The sequence below is a fragment of the Episyrphus balteatus genome, chromosome 2 (genome assembly GCF_945859705.1).
Source record: "Episyrphus balteatus chromosome 2, idEpiBalt1.1, whole genome shotgun sequence".
Taxonomy (NCBI): Eukaryota; Metazoa; Arthropoda; class Insecta; order Diptera; family Syrphidae; genus Episyrphus; species Episyrphus balteatus.
This window is the reverse complement of record NC_079135.1, coordinates 125,572,552-125,594,080: the sequence shown is the minus strand read 5'-3', so window position 1 is coordinate 125,594,080 and position 21,529 is coordinate 125,572,552. Positions and strand designations below refer to the sequence as shown.

The 21,529-nt window shown below is 35.2% G+C and overlaps 1 protein-coding gene and 1 long non-coding RNA gene across 3 annotated transcripts; one reads left to right on the top strand and one right to left on the bottom strand.

Annotated features, from left to right (window-relative positions):
- Positions 1-593: 593 nt before the first annotated feature.
- On the bottom strand, positions 594-21,487 carry LOC129911365 (probable histone-lysine N-methyltransferase CG1716). 2 transcript variants are annotated; one of them, XM_055989134.1, is made up of 9 exons: positions 21,353-21,480; positions 20,797-21,168; positions 19,394-19,987; positions 6,171-14,945; positions 3,989-4,445; positions 3,831-3,928; positions 3,352-3,767; positions 1,341-1,521; positions 594-1,268 (listed from the first exon to the last, which is right to left on the bottom strand). In XM_055989134.1, the coding sequence occupies exons 2-9, from the start codon at positions 20,959-20,961 to the stop codon at positions 1,086-1,088; spliced, it is 10,869 nt and encodes a 3,622-aa protein (XP_055845109.1). In that variant the 5' UTR covers positions 20,962-21,168; positions 21,353-21,480; the 3' UTR covers positions 594-1,085. The 2 variants fall into 2 exon arrangements, with proteins under 2 accessions (XP_055845109.1, XP_055845110.1); XM_055989135.1 differs by lacking the exon at positions 20,797-21,168 and having other exon boundaries at positions 21,353-21,487.
- LOC129911406 (uncharacterized) lies at positions 20,880-21,491 on the top strand. The gene is made up of 3 exons (XR_008771631.1): positions 20,880-20,990; positions 21,164-21,316; positions 21,372-21,491. It is a non-coding gene; the product is annotated as an uncharacterized LOC129911406 (long non-coding RNA).
- Positions 21,492-21,529: the final 38 nt, after the last annotated feature.

Genomic DNA, 21,529 nt, shown 5'->3' with positions numbered 1-21,529 from the left:
ATTCTAGTGCCAAGATATTCGCCTCGAAGAAGAATATCCCATAAACTGCATTTTATGAATAACTCCGCTAAAAAGAATGATCAGGTGGTAAGAAATTGGGTTTAAGCCTTTAAAATATACCCCTATCGATCCATGAAATAAAAACTGACAGTGCCTCTGCTAGCAAGGTTAGGCCCTTTTTTCCGACGCTACGCTTTGACTGGAGTAGTATTTTCAACAGCAAAACAACGTCTTTAGTTAACCGGGCTTTATTTATTTAGAGAAGAGTATGATTCCCTGAATTAACTCATCATTAGGCCTCAAATCTTTACCCTCAAATTCTAGTCAAAATACTAAATAAGATGTAAGCTTTGTGTAACTGCGATTTTGAGAACGACAAAAGATGTTGTAGAAATCTTTATTTACTTACTTCTAATTTCACTTATAATTGTCAAAATTGAAATTAAAAACAGTTTAAATTGTATGTTTTAAAATTCAATTAAATTTTTATTAATTTCTATTGATTTCTATTCAATTATTTTAGTTTTCTATATATTAACATTTTACATAATTAATTTATTGTTGATATTCTACAATGTATTCAAAAATATTTAATAATATATGTCCAATGATTTATTATTATTATTATATTTAAGATTGCTAATTTATATTCACAAATACTCATAAATCCAACGTTATTTTTTTATATAAAAACGTTTAAAAATATTTGCTTTGCTTAAAATCTAAATCAATTACAATTAAAATAGATAGATAGATATAAAGATGGCTGAGAGGAGGAAGTGAGCTAAAATAATGCATTCAATACAGTTATTTATTTTATTTTTAGAAAAAAAAGTGTAGGTCCTTTTTTTCTTGTTTTTTTGTTTGTTTGATTTTGTATATTTATATATAAAATGAAAAAGATGTTTTGCGGTGATTTGTTGCTTTCTCTTGACTAAACTTATAAACTAAAGACTATGAAAACGATACCAAATGATAGCAAGTCATTTTTTTATAGGATCAATTTTAAAGGAAGCTAATTGCAAAATGTGTAAAAAGTAAAAAAAAAAAAAAACAAAACAAAAACAATTTATAATAATATTGTTTTACAAGAATGGTATATCCTTGAATTCTGGATCGTTTTTAGGCCTCACATAGACTTTACCATATTTAGCCATGTACTTTTTAATGAATTCGCGGGATTTATTTTTGACTGATTCAGTAACTATGAGTGTTTGACCAATTGACTCGCAGTACTTTAGTTCTTTCACCATCACAAAGTGGGTAAGCTTCAAATAAAAAGAAAAATATATAAATTTGTTTATTTATTTGCTCTAAAAAAAAAAGGTTCGTTTAAGTACCTTTCTTGCCAAATGATTAAAATCATCATCAGTGAGAATTCTTCCAGTAAAACATGTTTCACTGCGATATGGTTTTAAATGTGGAACAATAATGCCAGCGATTTCACACCGGAATTTTTCTCTAACTTTGCGATATTTACCACTGCTGCTGCTTCCTTCTCCATCTTTATTGCGTTTTGTACTAAAATTGATAAAAAAAGAAAATGCGTTAAGGAAAATGATAAAAAAGAATTCAAAATAAATAAAAGCACTTGTCTAACAAAATAATGGAGACATTACTTGAGTAGATGAGAAGCAAAACTCGCTATATCCATAATCATTAATTTTTAGAAAAAAACGTTCAAGTCTTATATGGGGGTAGTACACGCTCTATAAGTGCACATCAAAATCTCATTTTTGGAAAAAAAAAATGGATGTAGGGAGTTTTGCTTCTCATCTACTCAAGTAATTTCTACTAGAAAAATGCTCACATCATCCTCTTAATTAAGATAAAAGAACAGAAAAAAAAACTTCTGAATAATAATGCTCTACTATCGCAATTCTTCGACGAATACTGCAATTTTTCCTTTACAGGGGTTGATCAATACGACTAAATGGTTATAAATCTTATGCGGCCAGAAAGAAATTTCTATACCACGTCAGGAATATGCTTAGAAGCCGACCATCCTTTATTTTAAAAACCGATTTTATTTTTTTTTTAAAGGGTATCATAAAAGTCCTCATAACATAACTTGGCTCTTTCGGCTCTTTTGGTCACAATAGATGTGGCAATGAAACGATAAAGTTTTCATTTACTTTTCCGACGTTTCGGCAGCGGTTGCTGCCATCTTCAGGGGCATAGATTTGTATCTTTATTTGGCCAATAAATCAGCTTTAACATAACTTGTTTCTAAAAAGGTTGCGCATACGCCACAGTGACCGTTAAATTTAAACACTTGAGAAGTCATACAATAAATAAATAAAATTTCAAGTTATGGTAAAATACAATTGTAGTATTTTTACAATGTAGTATTTTTACTTGCTTAATCAAAGTTAACTGAAGTCCTTTTACGGATCAAATTTTACATTGAAGAAAAAGCACTTATTTAGACTCTAGACTGCAAAGCTTTTACGGTATACAAATTACTTTTTTTTTCGACTCTGTCGGTCACGTGACGTTATTTTTCTGTACTAGAGAAAATATTAACACATGCATCTTTTTGTATTTGAAGAAACCCTATACTAACTGACTATTATGAGTCGTTTAGTATTCAGACTCGCCTTCAAGTCATGACCAAGAAATAAAATTCCCTAAAATGAATATCATGAAGACAAATAAAAAAACAGTTTTTTTATTCATTAATAAAGTTTTGCTGTCTGTCTGGTTCATTCTTGGGTTCCTCAGGAAATTGAATGTCGCCTAAGCATTGAAGATGAACTGGTTTTCATACTTGAACTTACCAGAATCAGGCTATTCAGCGAGGAGATACTTTTCATTGCTTGATTGTAAGAGTTCTTGATATGATCCTTATCTTGATAAAATTCCTAAATTTCGTTTGTATTTCTTGTTTAATTTTTTCGATTCATTGTATTATTTGCTTCTTTTTCCATATTCATTATGTTCAATTTGCTAAAATATCAAAATAAAGTATTTCAAAACTTAAGAATGTTGTTAAAATCAGAGTTAACAGAGAATAATGCGATCGAACGTATGCGTATAGCTAACAGCTCTTTAACTAAATTGCCTTCGTACAGAAATTAAATATACCTTATTTTAAAGAACTTATAAATACCTTTCACTTGAGGTTATAAAAAAAAGGAACCTAAGACTTTACAAATGGAAACCCTTTAAACTCGTAAAATAATATCATACAAAATTTTTTTAGGGTGTTTCCACTACTGAAAATGCTGTCAAAAACTAACTTAAAAATTCGATGCCTGGGAAAAGGATATTTATAAAGTCTTATGAAACGCATTTTTCTATTTCGAGTGTAATTTTGCTTTCAAAGAGAGTCGTTGTAATTAAACTTACCTCTTGCTTGAATCCTTATTTTTATCCACTTTTCGTTTCTTATGCTCATATTTGTCCCGAATAGGCAGTGGTCGTTTCAGAGAACGTTTTCGATGCAATGCATCCAATTCGTCCACAATCTTATCACCTTGAACAATCTTATCAATAAGTGGACTATTATTACATTCGGCTTTAATAAATTCTTCCTCTTCCGAAGACAATAGATAATCCTGTATAGGAAGTGCATCTACAGCCTTTTCTTCAGCTTCGATAAGTTCTGATAAACTGCTCGTAGGGTCAACAACAGTGGGTTGTGGTATGCCAATGATATCACGACGCCTACGAATTTCCTCCTTACGTTTACGTATTTTCTCTTTGTTTTCTTTATATTTTCTAACTTCCATTTGGTTATAAATACGATCTTCTTCTTTGCGAGGCTAAAAGAAAAACAAAAACCATGTGTAAGCAAATATAAATTAATTTTCTGTTAAACTACTTACGCTTATAGGTTTTTCTTCAACCAGCCTATTATATCGCTGTAGCCTTCTGTCCTCAATTTTCTTCTCAATGTATGCTTGTAGTTTGACTGGGTCAAGGCCTATAACAAAAAAAATTCAGTTAAACAATATTTCTTAAGCAAAAGAATAGCCTCCCATACCTTTAATAACTTCAATATCATCCTCAGAACTGTCAATAATTCCAGCATTTGACGAATCACTTTCAGAATTTTTCACCTCGGCAGTGTCTTTTCCTGCCAAAGGTAGAATTTTTATTGGTGGCTCCCATTGCGGTAGACGAATTTTCACATGATAATAGTAGATTTTTCCTTTGGGGCTGATGGCGAATTTCCACAATGGAGGCAAGTCCATTACTGGCAGTCGATAGTCTTCGGGATTTGTTGATTTCGGCTTAACTGGTACTTGAACGTGCGCATAGCTAGGAGGTGTTGCAATTGGTTTTTTGTCAGTAGAATACCATTGACCGGTAGAAGGATTAACGCAGAAGGGCATATTTTCTGGTCGTATTCGTTTGGGGTCGAGACCGAAAAAGCGACATTTGATGTCGAATTCTCGACGTTCTTCAGCTTGACGTTTTTCAGCTTCATCGCGAGCAACCTGGAGGAGTAAATAAATTTTAATACGTACAAACAAAATTGATAATTCTATTTCCGAAAACTAAGGATAATCCCTGATAATCCTTTGATGATTTATTTGATTGCATTCTTTTCCCTAAATAGCCATCTATAGTTGACAGGTTAAAAAGAAGTAGGCAATTACATTACAACGAAAGTAATTACTATTGCAACGAAAGAGTTTGTTCACCAACGAATTCTCAACTGATGATATTGCTCAGCTCGAACTAATTGATGACCATTTTGGATGGGGTACTTCAACTTAATCCGAGCATAGGCCATAGGCCTTTTGTCTTTGGAGTAATTAAAGGACATCACGCTGCATGTTGGTGGGGCCGAAGGAAACAGAAACAGTGGGTGCGGTTTTGTGACATGGGAATATGAAAAATGGTTTGCTCTAATAATGTTACTAAAAGTTTTGCCACAATCTACATCAAGCCCAAATTTTGATAACATTGTGGAAAGATAAGCCAATCAGGAAGCATTCTTCGACTTATATGAGGCGAGAAAGCAGTTCACTTCTGAAATATTTTGTTTTGTTTTCTGTTCAGTGTGTTCAGAATATGGAATGTTTCCAGATCGTAGCTTTTGGAAGGATGCTTTTCCAGGTGAAGGATTTTAATATTGTCAAAATCAAGTTTGTGGTTTTTTCGATGCTGTGAGTTCCGAGTGGAATTTTTTCGGAACTATCACGTTTTAAGTCGGATTTCCACCAATGAGAAAATCGTCACCAACATTTTAAAAGACAATGGATTTCTGGGTTTGCATTTTTGTAAATCTTTAGTAAAACAAATTCTGATTTATTTCAAAATGTGGTTTTATAAAGAAACCATAATGTTTGTTAAGAATATAATTTAGTATTAGAAATTAAAAATTCCAAATTGAATGGAAATGGAACTATTCGAATTTTTAGCATTTGCAGTGTTTTAGAAGTTGCCATTCAGTATTCCACCTCGTCGTTCGAAATTGCCGCTCAGAATTCTGACTACGTGGCCGTAGCCTAAGGTTTTCCCAACAAATAAGACAGTAGCGAAAGAATTCACTCAGAGAATACACGGTAGCGTCACTAGTTTCAAATAAGTCGAACTACTTTTAGGGAACCTTGTATGAACTATTCCATCCAACGTATTCAGTGGAAAGGTACATACGCAGCGGTTGAACCGACATTGGAAACATTAAAAGACATGGTCCTCTGAATAGTGGGCTCTTGCCACTGGGCACTAGGGTAACTGTCCGACGTAGGAGTAGTTGCTAGTTCAAGCCTCGGAGATAAGCGTGTAAAAAGCAAAACAAAACAAAAATGAAAAAATTGTCGATTTTGGTCAAAAAAGAATGCTTCGTAAGCGACGGAAGAGGTTGGAATAGAATTGTGAAGATCTGACGAAATATCAAAGAAAAAACAACAAAAGTTATATGAAACTTTCAGTACATTGCGAGACTTACAATGACGTCGACCTGATTAAAAAAACGTCGAGAAATGGTCCGATTAGTCTTCGAATCCAAAATGTATTAAAACAACAAAAACTGAACTTCAGTAAAGGGGCTTGCACAAGTTGAGAATGACCTCAACGAACCGGATTATATTGTTGCTAGATGCGCGCTGTAAATCTTTACCCACTTTTAACAGTAAGCACCCTCAAAAATAATATAAAGCAAAAACTCTAAAAATAAATCTCTTTAAATTAAAATTAACAAATATTAAACTCACCTTTGCGGCAAAAAGTTCCCTCCTTTGCTCTTTGGACAGATGTGATTCACCAGCTTGAGAATTAGCTGACTTATCAGCACCATCTTTTCCGCCGCTACTATTATTCTGAGCAAATTTTCTTCTTTCCATTGCACGTTCTCGTTGTTCTTTTTCTTTTGACCATTTAAATCGACCCTTCTGACCGCTTTTACTCATAAATCTTTCTTGGTTACGATTTCGATTGGATCCACTCATCGAATCTCTACCTACGTCCTTGTACTGTCTATCAGCTTCACGTTCATGTTCTTTCATCTGTTCAATACGTTCCCTTTTCGGTATGCGGAATATTTCTGGTAAATTGTCCCAAGTATGAACTAGTTTTGCAGCAAGTTTCTGCAATTCCGAACTAGCATCTTCTGATGGTGGCACTGCTACTACAGGTGATTCTGGTACTGATGACATATTAGCATTCGCTTCTTTGGGAGATCCATCACTTGGTGAATGTGACTCCTTATTATTTGACCAATCACGTACAGTTTGGTAAACCTTGCTGTCAGTTAACATTGTTTTATTCGCTACTGGCAAACATTCCAACACACTCAACAATTCCATTCGAATTTCCATGCTCTTCTCTGGATCACGGGTGTCTATTACTTCACTCATCCAGCCATGCAACAAACGTAGACCATGATAATCGAGAAACAGTCTTCGGCATGGTAATTCACCTTGGCGCAATATTTGCAAAAGTTTAATGCGCGTTTCAAGCAATTTAGCTCGCACAATAAGACGAGACAAACGAAGGGTGTCCGCTTGATTACGCAAACCACACTTGACAAGGAATCGAACTTCATCCTCGATATCGGGATCTTCGAGGAATTGTTTGGGCTCCCGACGTTCGTGTAGAAGACGTTTCTTTTCTTTCTTCTTTTTGGGAACTATTTCTGTCGCCACAACCGGCACCGGAGATGGTACTGACACAGTTGTTATAATTGGTGTTGGTGTCGGAATTGGCTGCGGTGATGGAACAGCTTCAGCCTCGAGAGAAGGAACTTCTGAAGTAACCACCGGCAAAAGAGGTTGCATTTCTACATCTGCAACAGCAACAATCGGAGGTATTGGACTTGGAACAACAGGAACGACTGGAGCCATTTTTTCTGCTCGTTCTTCCTCTTCGCCTTCTTCTTCACTTTCGTCCTCTTCATCGACTCCTTCATAATCCTCTTCCTCAGAACTAGGTTCTGCACCAATCCAACCACGACAATTCGACGATTCACAATAACATCTCTGTGCTTCCTTGCCATATCTCTGATATTGATAATCAAAAGTAATCTCCTCACCCGGCATAATACTCTTTCGACTGAAAAATCCAATTCTCAATTCACCGTTTACTGTCCACTTCTGAGTCTCGGCATTTGGGTCACACGAGTGATTTATAAATCGTGAGATATTACCCTTACCAGTGGCATCTATTACTGCATCACTCCGCAATGCCATGAAATAGTAATGTTTATTCTTGTCCTTGGAATATTCGTTTATACGAAATTCAAATTCATCGCCATTGATTACTTCACCAACATACTCCATAATGAATTCGCCGGGCAGAATTTCGATATCAGCCATAATTCCAAAGCCTTTCTTTTCCGTTCGAAACACCCGACATGGTGAATAGAGGAATTTATTAAATCGTCTGTTCGTACAACGTTCTCGAACCGTACAATCACTGCCACATTCAATCATGAGCAGTCGATTGAGACAGTCTTCACCACAACCCAATTCACCACGTTCTTCTTCTTCGGCGGTGAGGAAACAATCGCACAACATGCGTTTTGCCTCTTTGCTAATCACCCGTTCACATTTGTATTCATTCTCACGAATTACTCGGAAATTACTCAATCGTTCTTCCATGTCTTTGAGGAACTGGGAATTCTTTGCCTCAACTTCTGCCAGATCCATCTTCTGATCGTCAATCGAGTAGATAGTTTTTTCATCGTCTTTGGTTGAGAAACGTTCTCTCTCTCTTACCAGTCCACGACCAACCAAACATTTGGTACTCTTGGAATTGTTCTTGATACGATGTGATCGTCGAATTCCATTTGGAGTATCAATCTCACTGGTCGATGTATTGGTTGTCATTGTCGAACATTCTGAATTCGAATTGGAATTTTCATCATCTGGTGGAGTGCTGGGTGGTAGTTTCACCTCTTCAGTCTCTGGAACACTTTCATCTAACTTGCATTTTTTGGGTGTCATCATATCTTCGGGTTTCAGAATATCCCTATCCAAAGAGGAATCATCATCTGCATCAATTTTGTAACATCGTTTTAATAGATTCACCCCATCTTCAATGAATTTCTCGATATCCTTTAGTGGATCGGGCAGCAAATCAGGTGATTTTTCTTTAACAGGAGCTATTTCTACCACTGGATTTGGTTTTTCAACAATTCCAATGGCAGGCGGTGGTTCATCTTCAATCGATGATGATTTCATGGGGGAGAAGAATTTTGTTTCAGCTTTAGTTTTGGGTGTTTGCGGCTGATGATGATGATGTGGAGTTGAAGATTCAAATGTTTCTAAAGACGACTTCTTCATGGTCATTGGATCATCTTTAAACATTTCTGATAAACTTGATTCTATTATATCCAAAGGTTTTGGTTCATCCAGTTCTTTTGTTGATGCTTTTTCTAAATTCTTTTTTCCTTTCGATGGTGTTTGTTCTTCGGATGAGTGATGTTGATGTTGTTTCTTATCGACTTTGGGAGACTCCTTGGGTTGTTTAGTTTTCTTAACCTTCGGACTTGAAGTTTCGATTTTTTTCAATTCTTCTAATGGCTCCAATAGAGACTTCTTGGCCGTGACTGTAGTAGTGGTGGACTTCTTCGACGACTCTTCTTTAGATTTGGGAGAAGAATCTACCACGGGTGTAGTAGTTGTCTCCTTCTCCTTTTCTTTTTCTTTCTTTTTTGAAGATTTCTTTGTCGATGTCGGACGAAGGAGTGACTTTTCCAAGGATTCTATGAAACTCGAATCCAATTGCCTTCGTGGTGTTTGTTTTTGCTCAATTTTTGTTATTGTTGAATCTGGAGGTTTTTGGGAATCATCTGATTGATTAGAATCAGATAAAGGAATTTTAATAATGTCAGTTTCTCGATTTGTTGGTTCATCAGTTTTTTTTGTAGTTGGACTATCTTGGGCCATTGCTTCCTGTTGTTGCTGTTTTTTCTTTCTGCGAGGTGTTGTTTCTTTTTGAGAAGGAGTTCCTTTATCTCCTTTGGATGCAAGAGAATCCAACATTGATTGCAATTGTTTTTTAAAGCCTTTCTTTGTTGCAAGTTCAGGTTTTGATGGAGGAGTAGGATTAGGGATTGCAGGGGAACTTACTGCTCTAAGTTCTGTATTGGATTTAGCATCGACTTCATCTTGTTGAATAACTGGCTCAATAGCTGCTGAATTGCTATCTTTTGTGGTTTCTCCAGATTCTGTAGATTCTTGAGATTTTTCCTTTTCAACCATTGAATTAGATGTTTGTTGTTCTTCTGCTGTTGTCGTGGGTATAACTGAAACGCGAGAAACCTTGACATCAGGACATGACTCTTTTTCAGCAACTTTTCGCGTCTTTCGAGTACCTCTTGAAGAGTCATCAGTTTTATCTTCAGCTTCTCCAGGTTTCGTATCATTTTCATTAATTGAATTATCAGCAGAAGTTTGGAGGGAAAATCGTGATCCCTTCTTTGTTCTTGTTGCTTTAAGTCCTTTTTGTTCTTGTGTTGGTTCTAAAGATGAACTAGAAGAAGCCTCAGAATTTTCAGTTTCTGGGGTTATTGCAGATTGAGAACCATCTAAAACTTTGTTTGATTCTTCTTCAATTTGTAGATTCTCTGCAGGAGTTCGAGTTGTTGCCTTTCTTCCTCTTGTTACTTTCACAGGTTCTTTTATTTGAGTTGTTTCCATAGATAAGGTGGAATAGTCATTAGATTTGTCTAAATCAGTAAAAGATTCCTGTTTGTTTTCTACATTTTCTGATGGTGATTGGGATTCTTTTGATTTCTTAGGCTCTTTTTGAACGACTACTGGGCTTTCTGGAGGAGTTTTGGGTGAAAATCGAGTTGTTTTTCGAGCCCTAGGAGTTTTTACTAGTTGCTCAGGTGCCTGTATTTCCAATAATGACTCTTCGGTCTTTTTACCTTCAGCTTCTAGTGGGACGTTACTAGGTGCTTCTTCGGTTTTATCATCATTTAACACTGGAACAATATCTGATTGAATTTTATCAGGACTTTTGGGAGAAAATCGTGTTGGTTTTCTTTTTCTCTTTGGTGATTCTATTGATTTTAGAGCTTCACCTATACAACTATTAACTGCTTCGGGAAGCATTGGTTTTTCTAAAACTTCAAGTTGAGTGAAATCTTCTGCTGGAGTTTCATCGACTTTAGGTTCTACTTCCTGCTGCTGTGGAACAACTTCAATATCTTTCAAATTCAAACTTCTTGGAGTTAAACGTTTTTCCTTTTTCATTTTGGAAGACAATACATCAGATTCTTTTTGCTCATCTACAGTTTCATAATTTTTCACCTCGGGAGCATCTTTTGTTTCTGGTTGTCGTTGATCAAGCTGCTTTGGATCTTCTGGACTTTTTTGAGAAAATCTTGTTGGTTTCCTTTGTCTAGGTGTTTTTACAATTTGATCAGCAGACTTTACGACATCAACTGAAACAGAAACAAAATCTGGAGTTTCATTTTGATGTTCAACAGTTTTGATTTCATCTTTTTCAGGACCTTCTTCTTTATCGATTTGTCCTGAATTATTGGTATCTAATTTTTTCATTGACAACCGGGTTCCTTTTCTTGTTCCAGGGGAAGAGGCCTTTGCTAGTTCTGTTTGTGGTTTTAACATCTCTTCATTGTCTTTAGCTTCTACTTGGACCTGTTCTTCTTTTTTGTTCTTCTCAGTTGTATCATCCAAAGGTAGATCATCATTTTTAGTTTCGACATCGCCAACAGCAACACCTGTTCTTCTTGGACTGGAACGAGTTACTTTTTTCAAATTAGATGGCTGCTCATCCAGGACGACTTCCTTCAAAGGTTCAATTTGAGTTGGTAGAATTTTTGGAGCTAGTTCTTTCTCATCAACTTGTTTAGGTTTGTCAATTTCTACTTCTTCATTTGGTTTAGGAATCTTCTCCTTCGATTCTTCTGCTGAGCTTGGAGAGTTTTTCGTAGACAACTTTATTCCTTTCTTTTGCTTTGGAGACTTTGTTTTAGAAATTTCCAAGTCCAATGCAACAACACTAGTTTGTGTTGTAGATGAAAGATCCTTGTTTTCATCAAAAACAAAGCGATCTGGGATGATCTTGTCATCCTTGAGGTCACATTCTAGTTTTGAATTTTTGTCATTTGAGCTATTGTCTTGTACTTGTTCTATGGCACTGCTGTGTAAAGTTGGCATAACTTGATTTTCATTGCCAGATGGTGATTCTAAATCATCACTCTGTCCAGCATCAGCCTGATTTTTTAAAGATAATCTCGTTACTTTTCTTTGTCTTAAGACTTTTACTTGAGTTTCTGATGTTGTTGAAAAATCAGTTGATGAGGCTGGGGAAGCTGGTGCAATATATTGCTGCTCCATATCTTTATCTGCTTCTTTTGATATGTCAGCAGGAGGTGTTGCTGCATTTCGGGTTACCTTCCTCGATCTTGAAGATTTTGATTTGTCTTCTTTTTCTTCATTTTTTAAATCTTCATCTTTTTTCTTTGTTAACTCTCCTGAGGAGGGACTTACGGGAGGACTTGCTTGTTTTGATTTCCGTGGCAAATATTCCAATGCCAAATCTGGTGGACTAAGATTTGTCGCAGTAAATTCTTCCAATTCACTTGCACTCGATATAGTCTTTCGTCGAGTTCGGGTCAATCTATTTGTATTCTCATTCGGTGTATTTCCATCATCGGACAATGAACCAGATTCAGATGAACTATATTTGATTGGAACAAAACGTCTTGTTCTTTTTTTCGATTTTGCTCTTGGACTTGTTGTTGTTGTCTCATTTGTGGTTGTTGTTTCTGTTGTAGATGATTCCTGATTTGCCGTTTCATCATGGGTTTTCTCTATTTCATCTTGCGGTGATCCTAAATCTTGTTGTTTCAAGGCTTTTTGAGGTGATTTTCGTCTATTTTCTTCATTCTTTTTCTCAACTCTTCCTCTAGATCTTCCTGAACGAGTCTTTGAGGTGTGTTGAACATCATCAGAACTTTCACTTCCTTCTTTGTCTATGTGTGGTCTGGATGACCAATGCTCCATTCGGGCAGTTTTTCGCTTTTCCATTAAGTTTTGTAATTTGGAAGCAGCATTTTCGGAACATTCACTATCAGACTTGGTGGTTTGTTGTGTTTTGATGATATCGTCAGGTTTTATGGGAGATTTTCTTTCAAAGCCTTTCAATTGGGGTGAATGTTGTGGGGAAATTTTTCTAGATGAGCGAGTAGATCTTCCTTCTGATGATGACGATGAGGATGATGATGACGAAGAGGAAGAAGACGATGCAGAATTCGATGAGGAGTTGGATGATGATGAATTAGAATTTGATGAGGATGCCGACGTTGATGAGGACGAAGATTTTGTTGATGCTGCCGAAGACGTAATGGAGGAACTCTCTGAACACAAACTGCTGGTTTCTTCTTTCGATTTATCATCAATCGCATTATTATCTGTCGTCGGCTTAATTTGTATACGATTTTTTGAAGATTTTTCATGGCTTTCCGAACTTTCTGATGAAGAATCTGGTGTAGTACTTGAATTGGTAATGACTTTTGAAGAAGGAGAAGTCTTCTTTTGGGTTTGCTTCTTTGTTGGCAATGAAGAAGAACGTAATCTAGGAGATTCTCGTCGATCTGTTGTTGTTGTTGTATCAGTGCTTGATCGATCTGTTGATTCTTCTACAGTACTTGTTGATTCTCTTTTAGATTTTGTAGGATCTTCTTCTTCTGCACCTGACTCTTTTAGTTCTTTATCGTTTTCTACTGCTTCTTCAGATAATAAAGGCTCATTTAATTTTTCCTTTTCAAGCTTCTTCAAGGCTTTAGATCGAGTTTGTTTTAAAGGAGCAGCAGCAATTGACTCTTTCTTATCGGATTCTGATGTAATTTTTTTCTCAGTTTCATCCGGATCTTTGCTATGTTTTATATCTGCTTGGCTCTGGGCAGAATCTGAAAGGCTTTGATCAGTGTTTGGTAAAGTTAATTCTTGATTTGTTACAGGAGAAGCATTTCCCAGTTGTTCGTTCTTCGAAAAAATCAATGAAACTTCTTTATCTGTCGACTCTTCTGCATGATTTTCAGAGGGAGTACTACATTCAGCTACCTGAGTTTTATTGCTTTTCTTTTGTCTTTTTGATGCTGGAGTTGGTGGCTTAACTTGCTGAACAGATTGAGCACTTCTAAGACTTCTAACTTGTGGACTAACTGCTTGTTGAACAATTTCTTCAGTTTCCTTCACTGATTTAGGAGAAGTTATCTTCTTTTTTTGAATCAATGAAGCTTGATTGGTCTCGAGAATTTCTTTATCCATTGATTGTGCGTCTGTTAGACTTGTCGATGGACTGCTGGCAGCAATGGTTTCAATTGGCAGGTGAGGAGCGATTGATTTTCGAGAAGAACTACGATTTCTTAATGAAATTTCAACATTCTCAGTAGCAGGAGCAGGAGCAGTAGCAGGTACAGTTGTTGATTTTTGAATAGATTTGAAATTACTTTCTTGAGTCGATGATGCAGATGTTGATGATTTAGCTGAATTGTCTTCATTCAATTTACAACTTCTGACTCTGCGTGTATTGATTGATGGCATGGAATCTTCATTAGTCATTCCAGAATTCCAGCTAGTGATTTCAATGACACTACTACCAATCGAAGTTGCATTTGATGTATCACCATCTAGCAAAATCACTGGAGGTGTTGAACATGTTTCAACTGGTTGATTTGTATTTCCTTTTTTTATTGCTTTAAATTTTCTTCCTTTGACTATTGACTGATCTTCATTTGAATTTTCATCATTTGTTGAGGATAGAAGATCAATTGTATCGCCTTTAAGCTCAACAGAATTTGATTCAGCAGATTTTGGTGACTTTTGAGGTGTCAAGGAAACTCTTTTAACTGAAATTCGAATTTTCCTTCGTCTCTTTTCACTGTCATCGGAACTAGATGTTTCTGTGCTATTACTTCTACCAAAAAGCGATATCTCATCGGCTTTTTTGCTGCTACCTTTGGGCGAACTTGCTACCGATCCTATTGTCGATTCATCTGAACTATGATTTTTTTCAGTGAATAGATCCTCTATGCCTGCAACATATGATTCATCGGTAGAATTATGCACAGAATCATCTAGAATTCTTGGTTGTGGCAGTGTAACAGAGCTTGCATCAAGATTCTCTTGCAAATCAATGGCTGTTGTGGAATTTTCATCTGGAGGAACGTGTACTTTTGGTTCATCGGGTTCAATGTCCTTTCGGAATGGACCTTCTTTCTTTCTAGTTGGCTGATTGTTTGTAGTTTGGTCAAAACTATCATTTGAAGACGATGATGACAGTGATGATGATTCAGCTGTGGACTCGATGAAAACTTTGGCTTTCGGCTTACGTCCACGTTTTGGACCCCTTTGCTGTGTAGTAGCACCTGAAGTCGATGGTTGACACCCACCCGCCACACGTCTTCTGGTTGGTGTTGTCGCTGAGGCAGCACTCGATGCAGCTGCCGACGCAACCGCTGCCTTCGAAGTGCTTGCGCACTCGAGTTTTGTGACTATCAAACTGCTTACCTGTTGGAAAATATAAAAACATTAATTAAATATTTTTTTCAACAAGTTAGAATTTTTGAATGTTAATCAGGTAAAAATTGTCACTTATCCCTAACTTTCTTTATTTGTAAACAGAAATTTCTGGAAATAAATAGGAAATTATTTTTGTGGAGAAAACCCAAGATTTTCTCTTGATTCAGGGACTCAGGACTCCTAGGTGTACGCATTAGAAAAAGTTGACCCTAGATCCTCCATACTAGAGGTATCAACATTAATGTACATTTACTGTCTGGTTATAGCGATAGAGATGTGCCCGCAGTCAAGGCCTTGACTTGTGCCTTCAAATCGTGGTCACGACCATCTGTGACCTCTTCCTAGCAACAAGCTAAGAAGACTCACTGCTGATGTTGACCTGCAGGGTCTGCCTAATAATTAAGGACATAAATAATGATGGTGAGTAACTTTTTGATTTCAATTTTAGTAGTTACCAGAGTGAAGACTAGATTCATCAAAAAGATGGAGAATTAAAAAGTATATGTAGAACATTCCTTTTTACAGCACAGGAACATCTAATACGGTCTTAAAAATTAAATTAAAAAAAAAGACATTTTTGGAATCCAACTAACAAAAATACAGCGAATTTCTAAAGCAGCTAGTTAAATCTAAAATTTTTAAAGCAATCTCAAATAAAAACGATCTCGAAGTCAATTATCCATCCTGTACTATAAGAAAGAATCCATATCTTTCTGTACTTATTCAAATAAGAAGTAAACAGCAATCACATTGATGAAGTTCAGGGTGAGAATTGCTTAGGAAACAGTCCACAGGATGAGGATACGAATTTATATTTGCACTTTTTTCAAAATTGATCAAAGTGAACTTTATTTTTATTACTGGCGACACGAATTTTGAATGACTTTAAAATCCATTTTATACCACCAAATAAAAATAAATTTTGTTCCAATTTATAATTTCTTAATTGATAAATTCTGAATTTGAAAAAAAAAATTATTTATTTTAGAGCCATTTAAAAATGTTAATCGCCAATGATAAAGTTACAGAACAGGGGTACAGGTCACAAAGGAAAACCTGCGATGGGCTATACGCTATAGAGAGCTTCGAACCCTATAAATGTGCTGCACCAGCTGGCATATTGCCAAATGAAAATATAGATGGAAGCAGACATTATTGTCTCTATACTTGAGATTTTGAAGGTATGTAAACATGATTTTCAAAGCACACAGGTAAATTTTCCCAAAAACATGGCCAAAATTATTTTTTGTGTTTATTCAATTTATTATTGCATGATTATATCAAAATAAGATAATTTCCATAAAATTCACCATTTTTAAGTAAATTTACACGAAAATTCACAAAAAAGAAGCAAAAAATGAAAAAAGTCGTTTTTTTTTACTTTACGCTATAGGGTTTCTTTCATTTGACATTTAATAATACAATATTTATACATTCAATAGATTGAAAAAAAAACAGTTGAACAGTCGTTATTATAAATAAATAAATAATGCAGGCATAGATAACAACTATATACATAAATAAACATGAGTGTGAGTTTGTATGTGTGTATATCATTCAATGACTTGTGAGTTGTGAAACTGTAACTATAAGTCTGCTTGCTCGATCTCTGGTTCTATTAGAAACTGAAGTATTTCAGAGGGAAACACATTTTTTGTTTTAGGATTTAGTTTTCTCAAACCACTTATTAATGGGTCAGAAGAGACCAAGAGATTATAAAACACATCTTCCATATTTTGCTGCCTCGAAAATTTTCTTGAGAAACTTTCTCGAAACGCTTTATATCTTTGTTTCGTGATTCTTGGGCTTCTTCGCCGAGCTGTCCAATGAATGAATAAATTTTATTGAGGCTTAAGTTTGGATACATATGGTTATTATGAAACTAAGTTAATTTTCCTTCAACAACTATTGAAAGTGCTTCTTCTGCTGTATATGGAATAATTTTCTGGTCAATTTTTTTCAAAGCTTTTGATATTTTTCAGCACGTGAAGGAGTTGAAAATATTATATTTTTCATTACATTTGATGAACAAGTTTCCCTTTTTCTCGCAGTTGCATGGCGCAGCATAGCTTAATTCTTCGGCATTATAGTTAGAACGTAAATCTTCTGTTTTACGTCTCTTTGACCGTTCGCTTAGGTCTGAAAAATCCATTTGAGTCCGTCCAACAAAGCCATGGGCTCAGCATGGAAACGATATTTCATATTGCAACCAATTTATATTTTGTTTTAAGAAGGTGTTGTTATTTCTGGAGGCACTCCAGCCATCTTCTTCTATGTTCATATATGCAAAATCAAAATCCGTTAAATTTTTCTCTATTTGCTCCGAAATTTCAATATTTCAACCTTTGGTACCAAAAAAATTAATTTTTTCTGTAATGTCACGTGACGAACAGCTTTTTAAAAATTCAGAAAGCTTATTTCTTGAAAGAAAAATGAAAGTTAATTACGATCCTGTGTCAAAAAAGAAAAATCTAATTAAAAAAAAAAAAAAAAAATCACCGTCCCCAACACCTTTTGAAGCCAATATTATAATAAGTCGCAAAAAACCGCAATGTTTTAGGATTGTTTCCCATAAAGGAAACATTTAACTATTTTTCAACACTATTTTCAGTACAGAAAAACGCAAATCAACTTAACTTTTTCATTATCAAAGAAAAAAAATTTGTTTGTTTTTACTGCTCAAACACATTATCTTAAAAAGCTTTAAAATTTACTTTAGACTTAAAATTTTGCATTATCTTTGTCATTATCTTTTTTTAACATACCACTAGCAACAGAATCCATGTTAATTATTTTAAAAATCGCCAAAAAAAATTAAATAAAAAATAAAGCAAACTACTTCTTATAAGAAACCAACCTTGCTACTGCACTCGTTAATTAAAATGTTCTACTTTGAAAGCATCTACTGATTAAACAGTTACAATTTGCATCGCATGATCAATCAGGTTCTAAGCTTATGTTATTTGTAAACAACTTGGCATTAAAAAAAAACAACAAATCGCAAATTTTTTTTTTGTAGTTTTGGCCATGAATTTGGGAAAATTTACCTGTGTGAGACGCTAAGAAAAGAAGCAATAGCCTAAGCAGGCAAAATAATTGTGTGCAAAAAGATATGTCAGCAGAGACACAATGCATGGTGGAATTCTATTTCTACTGTTATGAAAAATTGTTGTTAGCTTGGAAAGGGAAGGACTTAAAGTGATTACATAAACTGAAGACGTTGCCTATCGTATCGGGGAAGGATCTAAAAACTATAATTGAACTCACGCAAACAGCTTGGGTGGGTATGTACATATGTACAGATGGCGGCCATGAGCCCACTTGCTTGATGACCCAATTAGCATCGAGTGCGTCGTTTTGATACCAAAACTCGTGAAACTCTTAGTAATAAGTGAATTTAAATGGTCTTAAAACAATTGGCATGACCCAGTCCCAGAAAAAATTGTTAGCATTAGTATATAGGGAGAGCAGCCAACCACCCGGAGACTGTCCTAAATCCACTTAGCATTAAGGAATGAGATTAAGTCTTTGATCTTTGATTCTGAGATTTTATCTATGTCAAAAACTTATTCCCCAGAGAAAGAGCTCCATACAATTTTTTACCATACAATTCTTTAGTGTTCAAATGAGGAGTGCAGTAGTCCGTGGGTGTCAGAAACATATCCGATCGTACTGAGGTAGAAGGAAGTTAGGTATTTTGGTTTTAGTTGTAAATGGCATATCAGTTTCGTTTCATTTTGGTTATCATTTTGGTTATCTCCGAGTTTTGGTCTACAACTCGTAGCCCAGTTACTAACTTTTCTTAAAGCCATGTCAGTGATTTCACTTTCCGGAGAAACTAGGATGACCAGATCATGCGCATATACCACTGCCTTGACTCTATTTCGCTCAAGCTTTACGAGGATATTGTTCATGACAAGGCGCCATAAAATGGAAGAAAGAACGCCAGTCTCTCCTTGCCATCATCTGTGGAAGCATTTGGCGATTAAGGAAATCCTATCTTGGTTAAAGGAAAACATGATTTCAGAAAGCCACTGAATACTGTTTCTATAAACTCAATAACTTCCAGAATCTGTAGATCATCTCTCAAGGATTGGTACTATTTTTGAAGACAATCTAAAAAACTAAGAATCTGATGAACTGCACGGGAAAGAAACTTATACCAATCTAGCAAGTTGAACATTGGTATACCAGGCAACAACAAGTTTCACACCTCTTCTGTTCCAATGAATCATACCTAGCAAAGTTCCTCTTTAACGATCCTAGAGATCTTATCGATCATAAACATCGACTATCTCTCCATAGCTTTATCAAAAGCTCCAACTAATTTAATTATTGCAATTGCCATCATCTGTTGTGATGGACTTCAGCCGTTAGTTGACCTAACCTACTTAATTTCATTTTAAAATAATCTCTATTCAATATTGAAATATTACCTGCTTCGGTTTGATCATACTGGCCGTAAGTATATCCTGAGTTCGACTCAATCGCCTAGCTATCGGTGATATCGCTGCCATATTCAATTCTCCACCATCCAAAGGCAACTGTTCCAACTCCCCCACACATTGTTGAATTGTATGAATCAATGCACCTGGCGGCGGTGGTGGACGTGGTGGTAATTTATTCTCCGAAATCGAATAACGTCGAAAAATCGCTGATTTTTCAATAAAATTCTTCTGTTTACTATCCAGTTCAGCTTTGCTAACCTGACTAGTGCCAGCAACTTTGGGAGCTGGAGCATTTGAATCGATACGTGCTTCAATTTGAATTTTATGACTTTTACGATTTTTATTTAGTAAATCGCGAACATCAAATTTGATAGTTTTTTTGCGTGAACTTCGACGACATTCAGCTGAATTGCTACCTGCAGCAGGGGCATCGTTCGATGAATCTGGATCTGGATCTGTTGCTGGCGATGGTGAGGAATCGAGTTGTTGTTGTTGTTGCTGTTGTTGTTGTTGTTCTGCTACTGGATTTCGAGCCAATCTCCGACGACCTCCAGGTGGATCCATTTGCATAACAGCGTTTAACTAAATAAACAAAAAAAAAAAAAATAAAAACTGTTATACACATTGGGTGATATAAATAAAATTAATCAAAATTAACAAATGTCACACTCAAATCGAAGATTAACAATAAAAACAAATCAAAATTAAAAAATTTTCTCTTAATTATTGAATTTAGTTGCAATTTTTCATTAAGGAAAGTTACATGAAAAACTGTTATACATACGTAATTTAACAGTTCGATTAGCGAAGATTAGCAATAAAAACAAATTAAAATTAAAGAATTTTTTCTTAATTATTTAATTTAGTTGCAATTTTGGGCTAAGGAAAGTTACGTGAAAAACTCTTATACACACGTATAATTCACAGCTCGATTAGCGGGTATTTTGAGGTTTGGTTTGCTCTATTTACATTATTATTTGTCACACTCAAATCGAAGATTAGCAATAAAAACAAATTAAAATTAAAGAATTTCCTCTTAAATATTTAATTTAGTTGTAATTTTGGGCTAAGGAAAGTTACGCCACAAACTGTTATACACACGTACATAATTTATACAGCTCGATTAGCGGGTATTTTGATTATTTCATTGTTGAGGTTTGGTTTGCTCTATTTACATCTTTTTTTCTTATCACGTGCAATTCATAAAATTTATGTTGAACATGCTGTTATCAGAAATGCAAGTGTCACACAGGCCAAAAAAGCAACATAATTCCCTTTTTTAATCTCTCTTCGTTTCTTTCGAAGTTTTTATAAATTATTATTTATTTTATTTCTCGAGGGATGACAGGGAGTAAAGTCAAATGCGAGAGGAGGAAAAAAAATATACTCACCTTTGTGGAGCACCGCCGATTAGATGATAATAATAATTCTTTCTTTGCGATAGCAGAAGAAGATTTCTTTCGTAATTGATTTCGTTTTAAATAATCTTTGGGGCTCTTTTCTAAACAAGAAGAAGATTGTGATAGCTTTTGGGAGTTTATCGAAGAGCGACCCATTTTTCTTTTCTGTCTTATTTGAATTGGTCGTAAGTAGCCTCACAAATAAATTGACGAAAAAATGTTAAGTGTTTTTTCTTTTTTTTTTCGTGTGTGTTTATCTTATTCTTGATTTTTTTGTTCATTACATTTTATTTTTTGTTTCTTTTTTGCTTTTCTGTTATATTTTCCTTATTTTCTATACTTGACGATTATATTTAAGTCATTCTACAAATTGGTGGTTGAAAAGAAAAATAAAAAAAAAGTGTAATTTTCCATGAAATGGATTTGCCGTTGTGTGAAATGAAAATTTTTTACATGGGGGAGCGGGTTGGAGAGAGCACCGCGGCGATTTACATTCGATATGAAATAAAAAGTGAATATTTGTGAATATAGATTTAGAATAAATTACCTTTTTATGCATTTTCTAGAGAGTTGCTGCTGTGTTGAAGTTTTTATTTAGAGTTCCAGAAGAACCCCGAACGTGATGATGAATTTAGATGATGGCGATGGCGACGGACGACGACGACGAGTTGCTGCTGGAAACGAACGAACGACGATGTGAATTTTTTTTTTGTTGGACTTGAAT